This window comes from Panulirus ornatus, chromosome 13 (genome assembly GCF_036320965.1).
Source record: "Panulirus ornatus isolate Po-2019 chromosome 13, ASM3632096v1, whole genome shotgun sequence".
Lineage (NCBI taxonomy): Eukaryota > Metazoa > Arthropoda > Malacostraca > Decapoda > Palinuridae > Panulirus > Panulirus ornatus.
In genome coordinates this window covers 60,459,456-60,481,618 of record NC_092236.1, presented here as the reverse complement: position 1 = coordinate 60,481,618, position 22,163 = coordinate 60,459,456, and the positions used below count along the sequence as shown (strand labels likewise).

General features: G+C 40.9%; 1 protein-coding gene across 5 annotated transcripts in view; it reads right to left on the bottom strand.

Moving 5' to 3' along the window:
- Window positions 1–22,163, bottom strand: part of LOC139752961 (uncharacterized) — a 127,221-nt gene that overhangs the window by 78,808 nt on the left and 26,250 nt on the right. For 4 of the 5 annotated variants that reach the window (XM_071669092.1, XM_071669088.1, XM_071669091.1 and 1 more), the window contains exons 5-6: window positions 15,876–16,103; window positions 5,433–5,515 (exon numbers count right to left, since the gene is read on the bottom strand). In XM_071669092.1, the coding sequence (XP_071525193.1) occupies window positions 5,433–5,515; window positions 15,876–16,103 (311 nt within the window). The remainder of the gene's footprint in view (window positions 1–5,432; window positions 5,516–15,875; window positions 16,104–22,163) is intronic. The other variant, XM_071669089.1, reaches the window with a different exon arrangement.

The window sequence follows — 22,163 nt, the reverse complement described above, 5'->3', positions numbered from 1 at the left end:
AGTGAAAAACCTTTCCTTTAAAATGTGCCAGGTCATAGTTATTGGGAAAGATGTTTGAAGGCAGAGAGTTCCAAAGCTTTTGAGTTGCAGGGAAAGTAACTGTTATCAAAATGGCCCACCCTTGAGTTGTCAGGCAGTAATCATGTGACACAGTAGCTTGCCAAGTATCACATGGTCTAGCAAGCGGGTGGGGGCACACAGGCAGCCAGCTCTTGGGAGAAAAAACCAAAGTAATAACAACAGACGAAGGAAAGGGAACCAACATTGCAGGGTAGGTCAAGCAGGTTGTTTTGAAGTTAGCCTGGGAGAGTTCATAAGCTGAACACTTTTGATTCAACTCTGTTGAGTAAGGAAGCAGAGATATAACCACCCCAGATGTGAGAACAATACTCCATATAAGGACGAATCAATGGAGCGAAAGTTCAAAAGAAAAGAAATTTTGGCATCTAAACAGGACTCCGAGTTTCTTAGAGGCTGACTTAGCCATTTCGTAATGTGGGGTTTTCAAGGAAAAGTGAATGTTACAGCAATACCAAGTATATTCATTAAGATGTGGAATTACAAAACCACTGAAGGTGAGAAAGGAGTAGTGAGGACTTTTCAACAAAGAGATGGATAGAAGCCTGTCTTGGAGGCATTAAACTTAAACCAAATTTTGCACCCCACTGAGATATCCTGTCAAGACGAGATGCAGATTGCATGAGAGAAGGAGGAGAATTGAAGGATGTCGATGAATGCAGTGATGAGTCACCAGCACATGAGTACACTTAGTTATTTGTGGAGGAGAGGAAATCTTTGATAAAGAGGAGAAAAAGTGTACGGGATGGGACAGAACCTTGAGAGATACTGCTCTTGATGGAGAAAAAGGGGAGGCTGATCCATTAACAAACACAGAGATAGATCTGCCTGAGAGAAAGCTAGATATGAGAGCAAAAAGGGAGAAGGAAGCCAAAGGAGAGGAACTTAAGAGATAAGACTCTGATGCCACACCCTTCCAAAAGCCTGGATATGTCAAGAGCAACTACATAAGACTTCCCAAAATCTTTCAGGGATGATGACTGGACATTAATAAGATAGGAAAGAATATCATCCGTGGATCTTGCGTTATGAAAGCTATACAGGTGATCAAAGAGACGGCTATGAGATTCAAGGTGTCTAAGGATAAGGGAGTTGAGGAGGGATTCAAAGACTTTGGAAATGGTAGATGTCAGAGCAATAGGACGATAGTTACAGGGGTCAGAACTGTCACCCTTCTTGGGGATGGGATGTACCAATGTATGTTTCAAGGAAGAAGATTGAAGTTTTGTTTTTTAAGTAAAAACAGAGCAGATGAGCAAGCACAAGTGCAAGTTCAGAGGTACATAAGGACCAAAAGTCTTGCTTATGTCCAGAGAGAGAAGTGCTTTTCAGAGAACCCAGAGAGAGAGATTATGATGGGCATATGATTAGAAATAAGAGCATCAGGAGATGAAGAAATGTTTGAGTCATCCAAGGTGGAGTTAGAGGAGAACCAGGAACCAAGGAGAGTTGCTCTGATTATGACAGACAGATACAGTACTGTCAAAATGAAAAATTGAAGGAAAGATAGAGCATCAAAAGTTGTCAGCAATGTCCTTAGTTCAAGATCACAAAGACCTATCAGTGGATGATGAGAGGGTATCACTCTTGATTGAATAAAGGAATGCTTTGCCTGACACATAATGTACTTGCAATGATTGTGAGCAGTAAGAACAGCTGAATGGGAATCAGAGGAAGGAGAGTTTTTCCAAGATCGATATGCCTAATCCCTGCCAGAATGGCCTTAGAACAGGAACGGTTGAACCATGGATTGGAAGAAGAGGTTGTCACGGAGACACAAGGAAAGTCAGAAAAGAATTAACTTAAAGTTATTCCACCCAGTTGTGTTGAGGTGCCAATATTCATGCTTAGAAGGGGCTGCGGAGACACAAGGAAAGTCAGAAAAGAATTAACTTAAAGTTATTCCACCCAGTTGTGTTGAGGTGCCAATATTCATGCTTAGAAGGGGCTGCTGGACAAAGAGGTGCTGTAAAATAGATAAATTTAAGAAAATGTGATCAGATGATTTGTCACTGTATGGAGTACTGCTCTCTCATTTGGGGTGGTTCTAGCTCTGCATCCTTACTTCACAAATTTGAGTCGAAAGCAGTCCAACTTATAAATTGTACCAAGCTAACTTCCAAACTTGACTCCCTTGCCCTATGACACAATGTTGGTTCACTTTCCCTCTTCTATAGGTATTACTTTGGGTTTTGCTCTCGAGAGCTAGCTGCTTGAGTGCCCACATTACTAACTAGACCATGCAATACTCAGCAAGCTGCTGCATCACATGAGTATTGTGTGGTCATTAGCAACTCAAGGATAGGCCATTCTGATACCTACTTCTTTCCCTAAACGTCGAAACTTTGGCACTTTCTACCTTCTCATGTCTTTCCCAATAACTACAACCTAGCATACTTCAGAAGATGTTTTTCACTTTCTCCAAAATTCATATATACTTTCCTTTGTTTTTTCTTTTCCCGTTTCATAATTCTCTATATTTCAATTAAGGCCCAGCTTTGATGTGTACTTTTGACTGTGACTGGAGCCTTCAACATAAAAGAAAAAAGTGAGTGTGTGAAATTACAGCAGGATGGACTAGAAAAAAAAAAAAATTCCATAATGTTAGGAGATTAGTCACAGAAGTAAGCAATATGGGTAGGGTGGGAGATAATTTGCTCCAAATCACTGAGAATGGAGGATGTGAGGGTTTCAATCCATCATCAGTATGGGAGGAATTCAACCATCCTGTATCATGAACATTAAAATCCCCTAAGTAGAGGTTCTCGGCTTGTGGGTGAGAGATTGCCAATTAAAATATGGATGGGTTGGTGAGGCAGGTAAAACAGTCTTAGAGAGAAAGGCGAGTATGCAGTCTGTGGGGGATAAGAGAGGGGAATCCAGTTGGTTGTTTGCTGATGATACAGCACTGGTGGCAGACTCAAGTGAAAAACTACAGAATTGGTGAATGAGTTTGGAAAAGTTTAAAAAAAAGGAGAAAGTTGAGAGTGACTGTGAATAAAAGGCATGGTTATTAGGTTCAGCAGGGATCAGGAAAAGGTTAACTGGAATGTGAGTTTGAATGGAGAAAAATTGAAGTGAAGTGCTTTAGATATCTGGGAGTGGGCATGGCAACGAATGTAACCATGGAAATGGAAGTGAATTATTGGGTGGGGAAGGGGGCGAAGGTTCTGAGAGCATGAAAGAAGGTGTGGAAAGGAAGAATGTTATTTGGGAAGGCAAAAATGGGTATATTTGAATGACTAGTAGTCCCAACAATACTATATGGGTGTAAGGCATGGGGTATAGATAAGGCTGTACAGAGGAGGGTGGATGTGTTGGAAAAGAAATGTCTGGAGACAATACGTGGTGTGAGGTGGTTTGATCGAGTAAGTAATGAAAGGGTAAGAGAGACGTGGGAATAAAAAGGGTGTGCTGAGAGAGCAGAAGAGGGTGTGCTAAAATGGTTTGGACATATGGAGAAAATGAGTGAAGAAAGATTGACAAAGAGGATTTATGTCAGAAGAGGAGGGAACATGGAGAATGGGTAGACCAAATGAAGATGGAAGGACGGAGTGATAAAGATTCTGAGAGAATGAAGCATGAAAATGTAGGAGGGTGAAAGGCGTGCATGGGATAGAATGAATTGGAATGATGTGATATACTAGGGTTGACATGCTGTTGATGGACTGAACCAAGGAAAGTGAGGGGTCTAGGGTAAACTATGGAAGGTTTGTGAGGTCTGCTTATGGATAGGGAGCTGTGGTTTTGGTGCATTATACATGATAGCTAAAGAATGGATGTGTGCAAATGTGGCCTTTCTTTGTCTGTTCCCAGCACTACCTTGCTAATGCAGGAAACGGTGATTATGAAAAACAAAGATATATTTAGGATTCAGCTGAACTCTTTACCTTCCTGAACAGATCAAAACATAAAACTTTCAGCACAAGTACCAACATCATCCTTTTTTTCCAAAGAAGCAATAGATAGATGGTTATGCAATTTAAGACCCCTTTTATGAGGCTCCTGAATCTTTGATGATATGCCCTATGCAGTGAAGGTTAAGGTAGGCATTTTTGGGGTTGAAAAATTCTCCACAATACTGCACTCTCTTTCATTCTCTGAAGACAATACAGCCCTGTTGAAGAAAACTTCTCAATGGCAGCGTTACGCTTGCAAATGAGGAGTGGGGACACCATAAAATCAATAACCACTGAAGTTAACCACCTACCATGGTCTTGCTAAATGTGGTTTTGAGTATATACACTTAAAATAATGCATACCACTTTACCGACCACAGCATCAAGTTACAAGTATTTTCAGTTTTCCACACCACCACATACACTGGCCAGCTGGAAAGGTCAGAAGGTATGGGGACTGCCGCTGTTTGGGGAGAGAGGTAGAAAATCACAACTAGGTGGCACTGCAGCATAGTAAGTTAGATGCTTTGTAAGAGTACAGAGGGTGACACAAAATACTGCCATTATTACTATACAGTTTTGTATATCATTTCTTTGTACTTTTATACAATAACAAGTTGTTTTTCAAGCATAACATGCTTATTTTCAACCTTCATGTGACCCTTAGTGGATGACTTAAGGTATGTCTTTCAAGGGTCACTCCCCCAAATCCTATCCCATTTCCCAAAGCCCTAGTACCATGCCAACTACAATAGTGGAAACTGCAGAGTAATCCAGGAACATAAACTCTATGGTTGGCAATGGGCTGCTGTACTGATACACAGTACAAAATTGAGCAGTTCTACTCTCACATGATTTTCAACCAACCATTAGGCGAAGTAATGTTCTCTGGAAAGAATGTCCAACATTTGTTTTTAAGAAAAATCCAGATTACTGTACTTTCTATGTATGTTAATCAGGTCAGTACTTTTGGATGACTGTCATGGCAAGGAAAAGAAGACATGATCTGATAGGATTGCCACATATTGAGCATTTTTCAGGTTGAAATCTTGTTAATTCATGACTATCACCATTCAAACACAGTCTACACTTATACTCCTATTCTCTAAATGCAACTGCTGTACCTTGCCATTTTATGAGATTCACAGTATCTTATTTTCACATCACCATAGACTGACCCATGACAATAAGTAACTACTTTCCAGAATTCCTTTCTATTCGCTATATCAAGCTGTACAGTCCCATGCATTCATCTACACCATTCAACTAACGAGTCTATCATGCACATCAAATAATATTCTTTGACAAAGCCACCTCCATATCATTCTTATTTTGCCATTTTTTATTCTATAATACTAAAAAGAAGTATTCCATACGGTAAAATTATGGCCTGTTTTATGTAAGGAAATACACCTTCAAAATGAGAATAAGAATAACTGATAATGGATGACTTACATATTAAAGTATGACTGATTATTGTCACTTTCTGCAAACTTGTAGGCTGAGCCCTCTTCATGCTCCATCCACCATTGGATTGTCTGAGAAGTTATTTCACATTAAAAACAATAAAACATTATGTAAAATTTACACTAGATGAAAGAATAATTTAAGTCTTAATTCATTATTGTTTTTGCATAATTCATTGCAAATGAGTGACTATTACTGGTGAAGACTCCAAATGTGTTAAACTTTTAAAACTAACATTCATGCTAAAGGCTTTTACCCATCTATCATGTATCCAATTTTATAAGCAAAGCGTATAGCAAAATCTGTTTCATTCTATGATCATTAAATTCATTTTCATTTATAAGCCCTGCATCAATATCATACAACTCCCAATTTCAATCAAAACTACCCTAAACTTATATTCACAGTTCTGTGAATTACTGTGGTCACACTAAAATAAAGCAGGATTCTATCTATCAATATCTCTGATGCCTGTTCCAATTGGAACTCCATCAAAGGGATGGGCACAGCAACAGAATCTCCATAACTAAAGAACTCCAGTGCTGCTTCTCAACCTTTACTACCTCACCCTTAACATGCCACTAGCAGAGGGCAAGTCTAGCACAGTGTTTTAAGAGGCTTCTACCTAATATTCCTAATGACAATTCCAATCGAATGTTCCTATCTACTACTTCTACCCAATGTTTCTACCTAATGTTCCTGCCTAAATGATCCAACCTACTACTTCTATCTACTGCTCCTACCATTTTGTCAAAGGCAGGGCTAGCACACAGTGCTCACTGTAGGAAAATCTAGTTATGAAGAATGAGCTGTGTGAGTTAAGTGTTATCAAGTGTTACATATGACAAGGAGAGATTGTATGTTTGTGGACAGAATGCCAATAGTCCACATGTTAAAGAGGCAGAAAGAAAAGACAGCTACCTGGATCAGAGGAGCGCAACTCAAGAACCATGAAATAGCTGGCTTACTATGCAGATGTCACTAACCCTCCTGATACCCAGGTGGGTAATGCTGGTAATATACCTCCCTGGTTGTTGGCTGCCTACCAACTACTACCTGCCTCTAGTATAAAAAATGGGAACAATAATCATAATAAAGAAAATAGAGATGAATTTGAGACAAACCACATAAACATTAGAAGTAGGAAAAACAACTATTATTGAAAAGGGGGGATACATTAAAAATGAATCAGGAAAAAACAATCATGGAAGGACATTACTAAGTTTAAGACTGTGAAGCAAATATTAACTAGATTACAACTGCAAGTGTATTTCTACAGGTTCAGCACAGCGGCTATGATCATAATTTTACTTTCCCTCTTCCTACCCTCATTTATGCTTAATATCACAAGCAACCATAATCAGCATCATTAAGGAAATACTGCTGTGTCAGTTACCCATAAGACACTCCGGAGGAAAGTATGGCCCTGTTCTTCCTTAGAGTGCATGCTCTCTATTTTCTGAAACTAGTGCAGTAGTATACATTCAGCCCATTAATTCAGTTATTGTCTCTGGGGCACTAATGATAATGATAATGAATTGGTGGATACTGGCATGATCTTGCTAACGATAAAAAAGATATTGACAATGACATAAAGGAAATATGAGTGGAATATTCTAGAAAATGTGAAGGTAAGCATATATGTAGGTGGCTCAGGCCACTGTGCAGTGGATAATCAATACTGTACTGAGTGTAAGATTTTGAATACTAAATGTATCTGAATATCATGTAAGTAAAACATAATGCATGAGTGATATGTATGGAAATTTGTCAGTGTCAAGTGGGAAACTGAAGAAGTTGGTGGTTGGGTTTGGAAGGGTGTGCAAAGGAGGAAGCTGAGAGTAAATGTGTATAGAAGCATATGAAGAAGTTGGTGGTTGGGTTTGGAAGGGTGTGCAAAGGAGGAAGTTGAGAGCAAATGTGTATAAAAGCATTTTAATTAGGTTTAGCAGAGTTGAAGGATAGGTAAGTTGCGTAGTGAGTCTGAATGGAGAAACTGGAGGAAGTGTATTGTTTTACATACCTGGGAGAAGACATGGCAAAGAATGAAACCATGGAGGCTGAAATGAGTCATGGGGTGGATGAGGGGGCTAAGGTTCTAGGAGCACTGAAGACCATATGGCAAAGGTTCTGGAAGCACTGAAGAATGTATGGAAAGAGAGACTGTTAAATGGGAGGGCAAAAATGGGTATATTTGACGATATAGTAGTCCCAACATTATTTTAAGAATACAAGGCATGGACTATACGAAAGACTACATGGAAGAGAGTGGGTGTGTCAGAAATGAAATGTCTGAAGATAATATGTGGTGTGAGGTGGTTAATAGATTAAGTTATGAGAGGGGTAAGAGAGAGGTGTGGCTGACAGAGCTGAAGAGGGTTTGCTGAAAAGGTTTGGAAATATGGCAAAAATGATTGGGTAAAGATTGACAAAAAGGATATATGTGTCTGAAGTGAAGGGAATAATGAGAATGGAGAGACTGAACTGGAGGTGGGAGGATAAAGTGAAAAAGATTTTAAGCAATCACAGCCTAAAAATGCAGACGGGTGAAACCATGCATATGATAGAGTGAACTGGAATGATCTGATATACAAGGGTTGAACTGCTGTCAGTGAACTGAACCAGGGCATGTGAAGCATCCGAGGTAAACCATGGAAAGGTCCATGGGCCTAGTTGTGGACAGAAAGCTGTGCTTTCAATGAATTACATATGACACCTAGAGAATGGATATGAGAGGATGAAGCCTTTCTTCATCTGTTCCTGGTGCTAACTTGCTAATGCAGGAAACGGTGACTGAGTATGAGAGGAAAAAAATCCTATAGCATGTAGTGAAACAAATTATTCATTGGGTGTAATCTTACAAGCCTTCAAAAATGCGACGTGTGTAATCATAACAGAGTAAAAACATATACATGTGTGAGTTACATAACTAACCATGTTGCTGGTCAAGTGCTGAGGTAGTGACATTATTTGTTATGTTACCAGTGATCACCCAGTCAGCACACCACCAGCTGGTGGACAAAATATGAATGTCTACTTAGCATCAAATAAAGAAAGTTTGCCTATTTTTTTGTTTTTTCTTATCTTTTTTCCATGCTTGATCATCATTTCCAGTGTTTGCAAAAAAGCACCAGGAACAGAGGAAGAAAGGCCACATTCACTCAAATCCAATCTCTAGCTGTCATATGTAATGCACAGATACCACAACTTCCTATCCACAACCAACCCTAAAGACCTTTCCATAGTTCTCTTAGCCACTTCACATGCCTTGGTTCAGTCCATTGACAACCCACTGACCCCCATATACCACATCAATCCAATTCACTATATGCCTTTTACTCTCCTACAGACTGACTCCATCCTTCAATCTCTAATTTGGTCTCCACTGTTCTCCTTGTTCCCTCCACTTCTGGCACATATTATCCTCTTTGTCAACCTCTCCTCACTCATCTTCTCAAGATCTCCAAGCAATTTTAACACACCCTATTAAGTGCTCTCAACCATACTCTTTTCGTTGATATTTACTATTCACTGTTAACTTGAAAGACTAAAATCTCTTTCTGCACCTTCTGTTAAACCCCTGTACTTTGACTTCGCTAAATTTTGGGGGGGCTTCTTTGCTAAGGGTTTCTAACAAGACTGCAGAGTGAACATGGAGAAAGAAAATAACCAGAGATCATTTAACATAAAAGAGGAATATCACAAGAACCTTTGTGCCTAAGAAATAGCTCCCATACTGAAAACACTAACCATTTACTCCTCACTTGTCCTGTACTCACTCCACTTCATCAGTGGTCCCACCCTGTGGACATGCCCAATTTCCTGAGTATTACAGCAGCCCAAATGAAGTGTATCCTGGGGTAGGAAGGTAAGATTAGGTGTGTAGTGAGTGAGTGTAATTACCTAACTGTACTGTCCACTGTCCACTACCTCAATCTCTCTTAAAAACTCAAAGGCTGTAATAAGGTTACTCTTTACTCTTTCTTCCAAGATTGGAAAATTTAAAGCCTCCTGCTTTTTCCAGTAACTTTGCTCTCTTAATTCTGGAACCATCTTTGTTGCCTTCTACTGGATCTTCTCAAATAGCTTTTTTGTGCTTCTTCAGCTGTGGGGATCAAACCTGAGGAGCATATTCTAGTTTTGACCTTATGTAGGATATAAACAGTTTGCTATTTCTTTATCCATATAATTGAGAGCTATTTTGGTATTTCCCAGAAGACAGTTTGTCTCCTTAACTACTCTCCTAACCTGGTAACAGGTTAGGGATGCTGCCTACTCCCAAGTCTATCTCTACTTTTCTACACCTTTCATCAGCTAGGCGATAGACTACCACAAGAGCTCTAACTCTCACAGTGCATATTACTGTTTCTACAGCAATATGTGTACATTTGTTTGTATAAACCCATGTCTTTGTTCCTTTATATCAATCTTCATGCTCTTTCTCTGATGATCAGCTGCTAAAACTGCTCCTTATGCACCTCCCTGCCCACTACTATTAAGATTCTATGTTTTAGTGCTCTCCTCTGAATGAGAACGGATAAAATTTGGAGGAAGCAAAATTTTCAGATACCTGGGAGTGAATACTGCTGTGTATTAAATCGTGGGAGCTGAATTGAGCCATATTATGGGTCAGGGGGAAAGGTCTTTGGTGCACTGAAGAATGTGTGGAAAGAGAGGTCATTGTCTTTTCTTTAAAGGCAGAAATGGGCATGTTTGAGGATCTCTGTATCTGACGTCCATTCCCTCTGGGAACTCCATTAAGGGGGTGGCCACAGCATACACCATCCAAGAATTCCTGCATCATTTCTCTCCTTCCAGTACTTTTCCACTCTATTTCCCCACGTCACAGGTGGTCTTCCTCTCACACCAACCTCTTTAATTATACTATCATATATTCTCCTTGTAAATACCTCATCTTGCATTCTTTCCACATGCCCAAACCATCTCAAAGTATTATGTTTCACCTAGTGATGTATGGATGCAAGGAATGGGCCTTTCAAAAAAAAATATAGAGAAGAGGACAGATTTGCAGGAAATGAAATGTTTGAGGATGACATGTGTTGAAAGAAGGGTTGATCATATATGGACAATATGTAGTATGAGAAAGGATAATTGAATAAGAAATGACAGGATAAGAGAAAGGTGTGTTTGTTAAAGGAATATGTATGAGAGAGCTGAAGAAGGTGCAATGAAATGGTTGGACATATGGAGAGGATGACTAAGAAGGTACATATATCAAAAGTGAAGGTAATAAAGAAAAAGGGGGAGACCAAGGGGGAAGTGGAAGAATGAGATGATAGAAGTCCTTATGCAAGAGGACTAAACAAGCACAAGCAGTGAGATATGCAGAGGATAGAACAAATGTGAGTGACATGGGATGTCAATGGGATGATCAAGGAATATGAAACAGTTAGGGGAAACTAAGCAAAGGTCAGTGGGGCCTGGTTATGGATAGGGGATCTCTGGTTTCAGTGCATTATACATGACAACTAGAGAGTGGATATGAAATAATGAGGCCATTTCTTTGCTTGTTTCTGGTGCTACCTCACTAACACAGGAACTGTCGAACGTGAAAAAAATATTCATAAGCCCCAAGGAGGGGAACTGGGAGCTGGAAGATTTGGATTTGAAGCAAAATGAAGATTGAAAAGAAGAACTGGAACCATACACTGGCAATGCCTGCTACCAAAATTCAACTATTTTACTAATGAATGTATCGTATATGCACGTATATGCCTTAAAGTGAAAGCAAAGAAAAAAATTTACAGATATAAAGTAAAACCTAAAAAAATTTAATGTTGTCCATAAAAATCAAGCTTATAATGAAAGTAATTCTTGCAGCTAATTTTCTTTGATGATGCCTGTGTGGTAACAATTTTCTTATAATTTCCAGAATAATTTCACTTAGGTGAAAGTGGATTTTTAACATTACAATCGAACAAGGGAATCACTCAAAACCAATAAAATCACTAAAACCTAATGAGAACACAAGAATGGGAAAAAATAGCAAGTTTCCTTTCTCTCATGACTATATTGCTTAACAATTTATTCATCTTTTTATCATACTTTGTCGCTGTCTCCCACGTTAGCGAGGTAGCACAAGGAAACAGACGAAAGAATGGTCCAACCCACCCACATACACATGTATATACATACACGTACACACACGCACATATACATACCTATACATCTCAATGTATACATATATATATACACACACAGACATATACATATATACCCATGTACATAATTCATATTGTCTGCCCTTATTCATTCCCGTTGCCACCCCGCAACACATGAAATGACAGCCCCCTCCCACCCACATGTGCGTGAGGTAGCGCCAGGAAAAAACAACAAAGGCTACATTCGTTCACACTCAGTCTCTAGCTGTCATGTATAATGCACTGAAACCACAGCTCCCTTTCTACATCCAGGCCCCACAAAACTTTCCATGGTTTACCCCAGATGCCTCACATGCCCTGGTTCAATCCATTGACAGCACATCGACCTTGGTATACCAAATCGTTCCAATTCACTCTATTCCTTGCATGCCTTTTACCCTCCTGCATGTTCAGGCCCTGATCACACAAAATCTTTTTCACTCCATCTTTCCACCTCCAATTTGGTTTCCCACTTCTCCTTGTTCCCTCTACCTCTGACACATATATCCTCTTTGCCAATCTTTCCTCACTCATTCTCTCCATGTGACCAAACCATTTCAAAACACCCTCTTCTGCTCTCTCAACCACACTCTTTTTATTACCACACATCTCTCTTACCTTATTATAACTTACTCGATCAAACCACCTCACACCACATATTGTCCTCAAACATCTCATTTCCAACACATCCACCCTCCTTCGCACAACTCTATCTATAGCCCAAGCCTCGCAATCATATAACATTGATGGAACCACTATTCCTTCAAACATACCCATTTTTGCTTTCCAAGATAATGTTCTTGACTTCCACAGATTTCTCAACGCTCCCAGAACTTTCACCCACTCCCCCACCCTATGATTCACTTCTGCTTCCATGGTTCCATCCGCTGCCAAATCCACTCCCAGATATCTAAAACACTTCACTTCCTCCAGTTTTTCTCCATTCAAACTTACCTCCCAATTGACTTGTCCCTCAACCTTACTGTACCTAATAACCTTGCTCTGATTCATATTCACTCTCAGCTTTCTTCTTTCACACACTTTACCAAACCCAGTCACCAGCTTCTGCAGTTTCTCACCTGAATCAGCCACCAGCGCTGTACCTTCAGTGAACAACAAATGACTCACTTCCCATGCTCTCTCATCCACAACAGACTGCATACTTGCCCCTCTTTCCAAAACTCTTGCATTCACCTCCCTAACAACCCCATCCATAAACAAACGTAACAACCATGGAGACATCGCGCACCCCTGCCGCAAACCAACATTCACTTTCTTCTCTTCCTACACATACACATGCCTTACATCCTTGATAAAAACTTTTCACTGCTTCTAACAACTTACCTCCCACACCATATATTCTTAATACCTTCCACAGAGCATCTCTATCAACTCTATCATATGCCTTCTCCAGATCCATACATGCTACATACAAATCCATTTGCTCTTCTAAGTGTTTCTCACATACATTTTTCAAAGCAAACACCTGATCCACACATCATCTACCACTTCTGAAACCACACTGCTCTTCCCCAATCTGATGCTCTGTACATGCCTTCACCCCATCAATCAATACCCTTCCATATAATTTACTAGGAATACTCAACAAACTTATACCTCTGTAGTTTGAGCATTCACTCTTATCCCCTTTGCCTTTGTACAATGGCACTATGCAAGCATTCCGCCAGTCCTCAGGCACCTCACCATTAAATAACCTTACCAACCAGTCAACAATACAGCCACACCCTTTCTTAATAAATTCCACACCAATACCAACCAAACCCGCTGTCTTGCTGGCTTTCATCTTCCGCAAAGCTTTTACTACCACTTCTCTGTTTACCAAATCATTCTCCCTAACCCTCTCACTTTGCACACCACCTCGACCAAAACACCCTATATCTGCCACTCTATCATCAAACACATTCAACAAACCTTCAAAATACTCACTCTATCTCCTTCTCACATCACCACTACTTATCATCACCTCCCCATTAGTCCCCTTCACTGATGTTCCCATTTGTTCCCTTGTCTTACACACTTTATTTACCTCCTTCCAAAACATCTTTTTATTCTCCCTACAATTTAATGATACTCTCTCACCCCAACTATCATTTGCCCTCTTTTTTGCCTCTTGCACCTTTCTCTTGACCTCCTGTCTCTTTCTTTTATACATCTCTCACTCATTTGCATTATTTCCCAGCAAAAATCGTCCAAATGCCTCTCTCTTCTCTTTCACTAATACTCTTACAACTTCATCCTACCACTCACAACCCTTTCTCATCTGCCCACCTCCCACGCTTCTCATCCCACGAGCATCTTTTGTACAAGCCATCACAGCTTCCCTAAATACATCCCATTTCTCACCCACTCCCATTACATCCCTTGTTCTCACCTTTTTCCATTCTGTACTCAGTCTCTCCTGGTACTTCCTCACACAAGTCTCCTTCCCAAGCTCACTTACTCTCACCACTCTCTTCACTACAACATTCTCTCTTCTTTTCTGAAAACCTCTACAAATCTTCACCTTCGCCTCCACAAGATAATGATCAGACATCCCTCCAGTTGCACCTCTCAGCACATTAACATCCAAAAGTCTCTCTTTTGCGCGCCTATCAATTAACACGTAATCCAATAACGCTCTCTTTTTAAACCAGGTATTCCCAATCACCAGTCCTTTTTCAGCACATAAATCTAAAAGCTCTTCACCATTTCCATTTACAACATAGAACACCCCATGCAAACAAATTATTCCCTCGACTGCCACATTACATACCTTTGCATTCAAATCATCCATTACTATAACCCGGTCTCGTGCATCAGAACTACGAACACACTCACTCAGGTGCCCCCAAAACACTTGCCTCTCATGATCTTTCTTCTCATGCCCAGGTGCATATGCACCAATAATCACCCATCTCTCTCCATCCACTTTCAGTTTTACACATATCAATCCAGAGCTTACTTTCTTACACTCTATCACATAGTCCTACCACTCCTGTTTCAGGAGTGGTGCTACTCCTTCCCTTGCTCTTGTCCTCTCACTGAAGAATGTATGTGAGAAATACTTAGAAAAGCAAATGGATTTGTATGTAGCATTTATGGATCTGGAGAAGGCATATGATAGAGTTGATAGAGATGCTCTGTGGAAGGTATTAAGAATATATGGTGTAGGTGGCAAGTTGTTAGAAGCTGTGAAAAGTTTTTATCGAGGATGAAAGGCATGTGTATGTATAGGAAGAAAGAAAAGTGATTGGTTCTCAGTGAATGTAGGTTTGCGGCAGGGGTGTGTGATGTCTCCATGGATGTTTAATGTTTATGGATGGGGTTGTTAGGGAGGTGAATGCAAGAGTTTTGGAAAGAGGGGCAAGTATGCAGTCTGTTGTGGATGAGAGAGCTTGGGAAGTGAGTCAGTTGTTGTTCGCTGATGATACAGCGCTGGTGGCTGATTCATGTGAGAAACTGCAGAAGCTGGTGACTGAGTTTGGTAAAGTGTGTGAAAGAAGAAACTAAAGAGTAAATGTGAATAAGAGCAAGGTTATTAGGTACAGTAGGGTTCAGGGTCAAGTTAATTGGGAGGTAAGTTTGAATGGAGAAAAACTAGAGGAAGTGAAGTGTTTTAGATATCTGGGAGTGGATTTGGCAGTGGATGGAACCATGGAATGGAAGTGAATCATAGGGTGGGGGAGGGGGAAAAAATTCTGGGAGCCTTGAAGAATGTGTGGAAGTTGAGAATATTATCTCAGAAAGCAAAAATGGGTATGTTTAAGGGAATAGTGGTTCCAACAATGTTGTATGGCTGCGAGGCATGGGCTATAGATAGAGTTGTGCAAAGGAGGGTGGATGTGCTGGATATGAGATGTTTGAGGACAATATGTGGTGTGAGGTGGTTTGATCGAGTAAGTAATAATAGGGTAAGAGAGACCTATCTTGTACTATATCATGACCCTACTTTATCAAAAAACTGATAATATCAGACTAAATGATATAAAATTAACAATCACGTCTAATTCTATATCCTACTAGTTTAAGAAGCAATTGCTCCTGTCCCCTTTGAGATAACTCAAAGCTCTCTAAGCTTTAAACATTTAAAGTTACTTGGCAGTTAGCATTATACAACTTTACCACTTTACCAATGAATGATAGGAGCACTGTACAACACCCTAAACATAAAAGATTAAATGCATACATATTCAGAATTATCCCCCTTACAGTAAAAGAAAATTAAAGAAAAATGCAAAAGACCAATAAAAGAATCTTTACCATACAATACCTGTACCTCATACTGCCCTAGGTATTTTTCACCTTCCAATGCTGCATTAAATTCCTGTTCATATGTTCTGCTGTCTTCTTCATCCTCACTGGTCTGCAAAGCCATTTCTGATTTCTGTATTTCTGTCACATCTACCCACTCATCATTTTCCATAACCTCTAAACCAAGTGCTCCCCGCTCATTTTCAGGTATATCTTCAGCGGAAGGAGGTTTGGGAGCCAAAGCTGCCTAAAATATGAAACTTATGTAGCTTGTTTTATAAAAATTGATGGGCTGAAATAAAATTCAATGGAAATATTTCTTAATCATGGTATACACCTTCCATTGATTGAATACATTCCAAACATCAATGGTTCAATCCACTGACTGTTGTGAGATATAGTATATATGTTCTAAGGGAATGAAGAGATATCTGGGAGTGGATTTAGCAGTGAATGGAACCATGGAAGTGGAAGCGAGTCACAGGGTGGGGGAGGGGGGCAAAGCCTCTGGGAGTGTTGAAGAATGTGTGGAAGGCGAGAACATTATCTCGGAGAACAAAACTGGGAATGTTTGATGTAATAGTGGTTCCTACAATGTTATATGGTTGCGAGTCATGGGCTATAGATAGGTTTGTGCGGAGGAGGGTGGTTGTGTTGGAAATGAGATGTTTGAGGACAATATGTGGTGTGAGGTGGTTTGATTGAGTAAGTAATGAAAGGGTAAAATAGATGTGCGGTAATAAAAATAGTATGGTTGAGAGAGTAGAAGAGGCTGAATTGAAATGGTTTGGTCACTTGGAAAGAATGAATGAGGAAAGATTGAAAAAGAGGATACATGTGTCAGAGGTGGAGGGAATGAGGAGAAGTGTGAGACCAAATTGGAGGTGGAAGGATGGAGTGAAAAAGATTTTGAGCGATCAGGGCCTGAACATGCAGGAGGGTGAAAGGCGTGCAAGGAATAGAATGAATTGGGACAATGTGGTGTACCAGGGTCGACATGCTGTCAATGGATTGAACCAGGGCATGTGAAGCGTCTAGGGTAAAACATGGAAAGTTCTGTGGGGCCGGGATGTGGAAAGGGAGCTGTGGTTTCGGTGCATTATTACATGACAGCTAGAGACTGAGTGTGAATGAATGGGGCCTTTGTTGTCTTTTCCTAGCGCCACCTCACACACATGAGGGGGGAGGGGGTTGTTATTTCATGTTTGGCGAGGTGGCGATGGGAATGAATAAAGGCAGACAGTATGAATCATGTACATGTGTATATATGTATATGTCTGTGTGTGTATATATATGTATACGTTGAGATGTATAGGTATGTATATTTGCGTGTGTAGACGTGTATGTATATACATGCGTATGTGGGTAGGTTGGGCCATTCTTTTGTCTGTTTCCTTGCGCTACCTCGCTAACATGGGAGACAGCGACAAAGCAAAGTAAATATAAGAATAAATAAATAAATATATATATATATATATGTATTAACTTTCTAAAATGGGAAACAGAAGAAGGAGTCACGCGGGGAGTGCTCATCCTCCTCGAAGGCTCAGAGTGGGGTGCCTAAATGTGTGTGGATGTAACCAAGATGTGAAAAAAGGAGAGATAGGTAGTATGTTTGAGGAAAGGAACCTGGATGTTTTGGCTCTGAGTGAAACGAAGCTCAAGGGTAAAGGGGAAGAGTGGTCTGGGAATGTCTGGGGAGTAAAGTCAGGGGTTAGTGAGAGGACAAGAGCAAGGGAAGGAGTAGCAATACTCCTGAAACAGGAGTTGTGGGAGTATGTGATAGAGTGTAAGAAAGTAAATTCTCGATTAATATGGGTAAAACTGAAAGTTGATGGAGAGAGGTGGGTGATAATTGGTGCATATGCACCTGGGCATGAGAAGAAAGATCAAGAGAGGCAAGTGTTTTGGGAGCAGCTGAATGAGTGTGTTAGTGGTTTTGATGCACGAGACCGGGTTATAGTGATGGGTGATTTGAATGCAAAGGTGAGTAATGTGGCAGTTGAGGGAATAATTGGTATACATGGGGTGTTCAGTGTTGTAAATGGAAATGGTGAAGAGCTTGTACATTTATGTGCTGAAAAAGGACTGATGATTGGGAATACCTGGTTTAAAAAGCGAGATATACATAATTATACTTATGTAAGTAGGAGAGATGGCCAGAGAGCGTTATTGGATTACGTGTTAATTGACAGGCGTGCGAAAGAGAGACTTCTGGATGTTAATGTGCTGAGAGGTGCAACTGGAGGGATGTCTGATCATTATCTTGTGGAGGCTAAGGTGAAGATTTGTATGGGTTTTCAGAAAAGAAGAGTGAATGTTGGGGTGAAGAGGGTGGTGAGAGTAAGTGAGCTTGAGAAGGAGACCTGTGTGAGGAAGTACCAGGAGAGACTGAGTACAGAATGGAAAAAGGTGAGAACAATGGAAGCAAGGGGAGTGGGGGAGGAATGGGATGTATTTAGGGAATCAGTGATGGATTGCACAAAAGATGCTTGTGGCATGAGAAGAGTGGGAGGTGGGTTGATTAGAAAGGGTAGTGAGTGGTGGGATGAAGAAGTAAGAGTATTAGAGAAAGAGAAGAGAGAGGCATTTGGAAGATTTTTGCAGGGAAAAAATGTAATTGAGTGGGAGATGTATAAAAGAAAGAGACAGGAGGTCAAGAGAAAGGTGCAAGAGGTGAAAAAAAGGGCAAATGAGAGTTGGGGTGAGAGAGTATCATTAAATTTTAGGGAGAATAAAAAGATGTTCTGGAAGGAGGTAAATAAAGTGCGTAAGACAAGGGAGCAAATGGGAACTTCAGTGAAGGGCGCAAATGGGGAGGTGATAACAAGTAGTGGTGATGTGAGAAGGAGATGGAGTGAGTATTTTGAAGGTTTGCTGAATGTGTTTGATGATAGAGTGGCAGATATAGGGTGTTTTGGTCGAGGTGGTGTGCAAAGTGAGAGGGTTAGGGAAAATGATTTGGTAAACAGAGAAGAGGTAGTGAAAGCTTTGCGGAAGATGAAAGCCGGCAAGGCAGCAGGTTTGGATGGTATTGCAGTGGAATTTATTAAAAAAGGGGGTGAATGTATTGTTGACTGGTTGGTAAGGTTATTTAATGTATGTATGACTCATGGTGAGGTGCCTGAGGATTGGCGGAATGCGTGCATAGTGCCATTGTACAAAGGCAAAGGGGATAAGAGTGAGTGCTCAAATTACAGAGGTATAAGTTTGTTGAGTATTCCTGGTAAATTATATGGGAGGGTATTGATTGAGAGGGTGAAGGCATGTACAGAGCATCAGACTGGGGAAGAGCAGTGTGGTTTCAGAAGTGGTAGAGGATGTGTGGATCAGGTGTTTGCTTTGAAGAATGTATGTGAGAAATACTTAGAAAAGCAAATGGATTTGTATGTAGCATTTATGGATCTGGAGAAGGCATATGATAGAGTTGATAGAGATGCTCTGTGGAAGGTATTAAGAATATATGGTGTGGGAGGAAAGTTGTTAGAAGCAGTGAAAAGTTTTTATCGAGGATGTAAGGCATGTGTACGTGTAGGAAGAGAGGAAAGTGATTGGTTCTCAGTGAATGTAGGTTTGCGGCAGGGGTGTGTGATGTCTCCATGGTTGTTTAATTTGTTTATGGATGGGGTTGTTAGGGAGGTAAATGCAAGAGTTTTGGAAAGAGGGGCAAGTATGAAGTCTGTTGGGGATGAGAGAGCTTGGGAAGTGAGTCAGTTGTTGTTCGCTGATGATACAGCGCTGGTGGCTGATTCATGTGAGAAACTGCAGAAGCTGGTGACTGAGTTTGGTAAAGTGTGTGGAAGACGAAAGTTAAGAGTAAATGTGAATAAGAGCAAGGTTATTAGGTACAGTAGGGTTGAGGGTCAAGTCAATTGGGAGGTGAGTTTGAATGGAGAAAAACTGGAGGAAGTGAAGTGTTTTAGATATCTGGGAGTGGATCTGGCTGCGGATGGAACCATGGAAGCGGAAGTGGATCATAGGGTGGGGGAGGGGGCGAAAATTCTGGGGGCCTTGAAGAATGTGTGGAAGTCGAGAACATTATCTCGGAAAGCAAAAATGGGTATGTTTGAAGGAATAGTGGTTCCAACAATGTTGTATGGTTGCGAGGCGTGGGCTATGGATAGAGTTGTGCGCAGGAGGATGGATGTGCTGGAAATGAGATGTTTGAGGACAATGTGTGGTGTGAGGTGGTTTGATCGAGTGAGTAACGTAAGGGTAAGAGAGATGTGTGGAAATAAAAAGAGCGTGGTTGAGAGAGCAGAAGAGGATGTTTTGAAGTGGTTTGGGCACATGGAGAGGATGAGTGAGGAAAGATTGACCAAGAGGATATATGTGTCGGAGGTGGAGGGAGCAAGGAGAAGAGGGAGACCAAATTGGAGGTGGAAAGATGGAGTGAAAAAGATTTTGTGTGATCGGGGCCTGAACATGCAGGAGGGTGAAAGGAGGGCAAGGAATAGAGTGAATTGGAGCGATGTGGTATACCGGGGTTGACGTGCTGTCAGTGGATTGAATCAAGGCATGTGAAGCGTCTGGGGTAAACCATGAAAAGCTGTGTAGGTATGTATATTTGCGTGTGTGGACGTATGTATATACATGTGTATGGGGGGGGGTTGGGCCATTTCTTTCGTCTGTTTCCTTGCGCTATCTCGCAAACGCGGGAGACAGCGACAAAGTATATAAAAAAAAAAAAAATATATATATATATATATATATATATATATTTTTAAATTGGAGGTGGAAAGATGGAGTGAAAAAGATTTTGTGTGATCGGGGCCTGAACATGCAGGAGGGTGAAAGGAGGGCAAGGAATAGAGTGAATTGGAGCGATGTGGTATACCGGGGTTGACATGCTGTCAGTGGATTGAATCAAGGCATGTGAAGCGTCTGGGGTAAACCATGGAAAGCTGTATAGGTATGTATATTTGCATGTGTGGACGTATGTATATACATGTGTATGGGGGGGTTGGGCCATTTCTTTCGTCTGTTTCCTTGCGCTACCTCGCAAACGCGGGAGACAGCGACAAAGTATAATAAATAAAATATAATAATAATATTTTTTTATTTATTTTGCTTTGTCGCTGTCTCCCACGTTTGCAAGGTAGCACAAGGAAACAGACGAAAGAAATGGCTCAACCCACCCCCATACACATGTATATACATACACATCCACACACGCAAATATACATACCCATACATCTCAATGTACACGTATATATACACACACAGACACCTACATATAGACACATGCACACAATTCACACTGTCTGCCTTTATTCATTCCCATCGCCACCTCGCCACACATGGAATAACATCCCCCTCCCCCCTCATGTGTGCGAGGTAGCGCTAGGAAAAGACAACAAAGGCCCCATTCGTTCACACTCAGTCTCTAGCTGTCATGCAATAATGCCCGAAACCACAGCTCCCTTTCCACATCCAGGTCCCATAGAACTTTCCATGGTTTACCTCAGACACTTCACATGCCCTGATTCAATCCACTGACAGCACGTCGACCCCGGTATACCACATTGATCCAATTCACTCTATTCCTTGCCCGCATTTCACCCTCCTGCATGTTCAGGCCACGATCACTCAAAATCTTTTTCACTCCATCTTTCCACCTCCAATTTGATCTCCCACTTCTCCTCGTTCCCTCCACCTCCAACACATATATCCTCTTGGTCAATCTTTCCTCACTCATTCTCTCCATGTGACCAAACCATTTCAAAACACCCTCTTCTGCTCTCTCAACCACGCTCTTTTTATTTCCACACATCTCTCTTACCCTTACATTACTTACTCGATCAAACCACCTCACACCACATATTGTCCTCAAACATCTCATTTCCAGCACATCCATCCTCCTGTGCACAACGCTATCCATAGCCCACGCCTCGCAACCATAAAACATTGTTGGAACCACTATTCCTTCAAACATACCCATTTTTGCTTTCCAAGATAATGTACTTGACTTCCACACATTCTTCAAGGCTCCCAGGATTTTCGCCCCCTCCCCCAACCTATGATTCACTTCCACTTCCATGGTTCCATCCGCTGCCAGATCCACTCCTAGATATCTAAAACACTTTACTTCCTCCAGTTTTTCTCCATTCAAACTTACCTCCCAATTAACTTGACCCTCAACCCTATTGTACCTAATAACCTTGCTCTTATTCACATTTACTCTTAACTTTCTTCTTTCACACACTTTACCAAACTCAGTCACCAGCTTCTGCAGTTTCTCACATGAATCAGCCACCAGCACTGTATCATCAGCGAACAACAACTGACTCTTTTCCCAAGCTCTCTC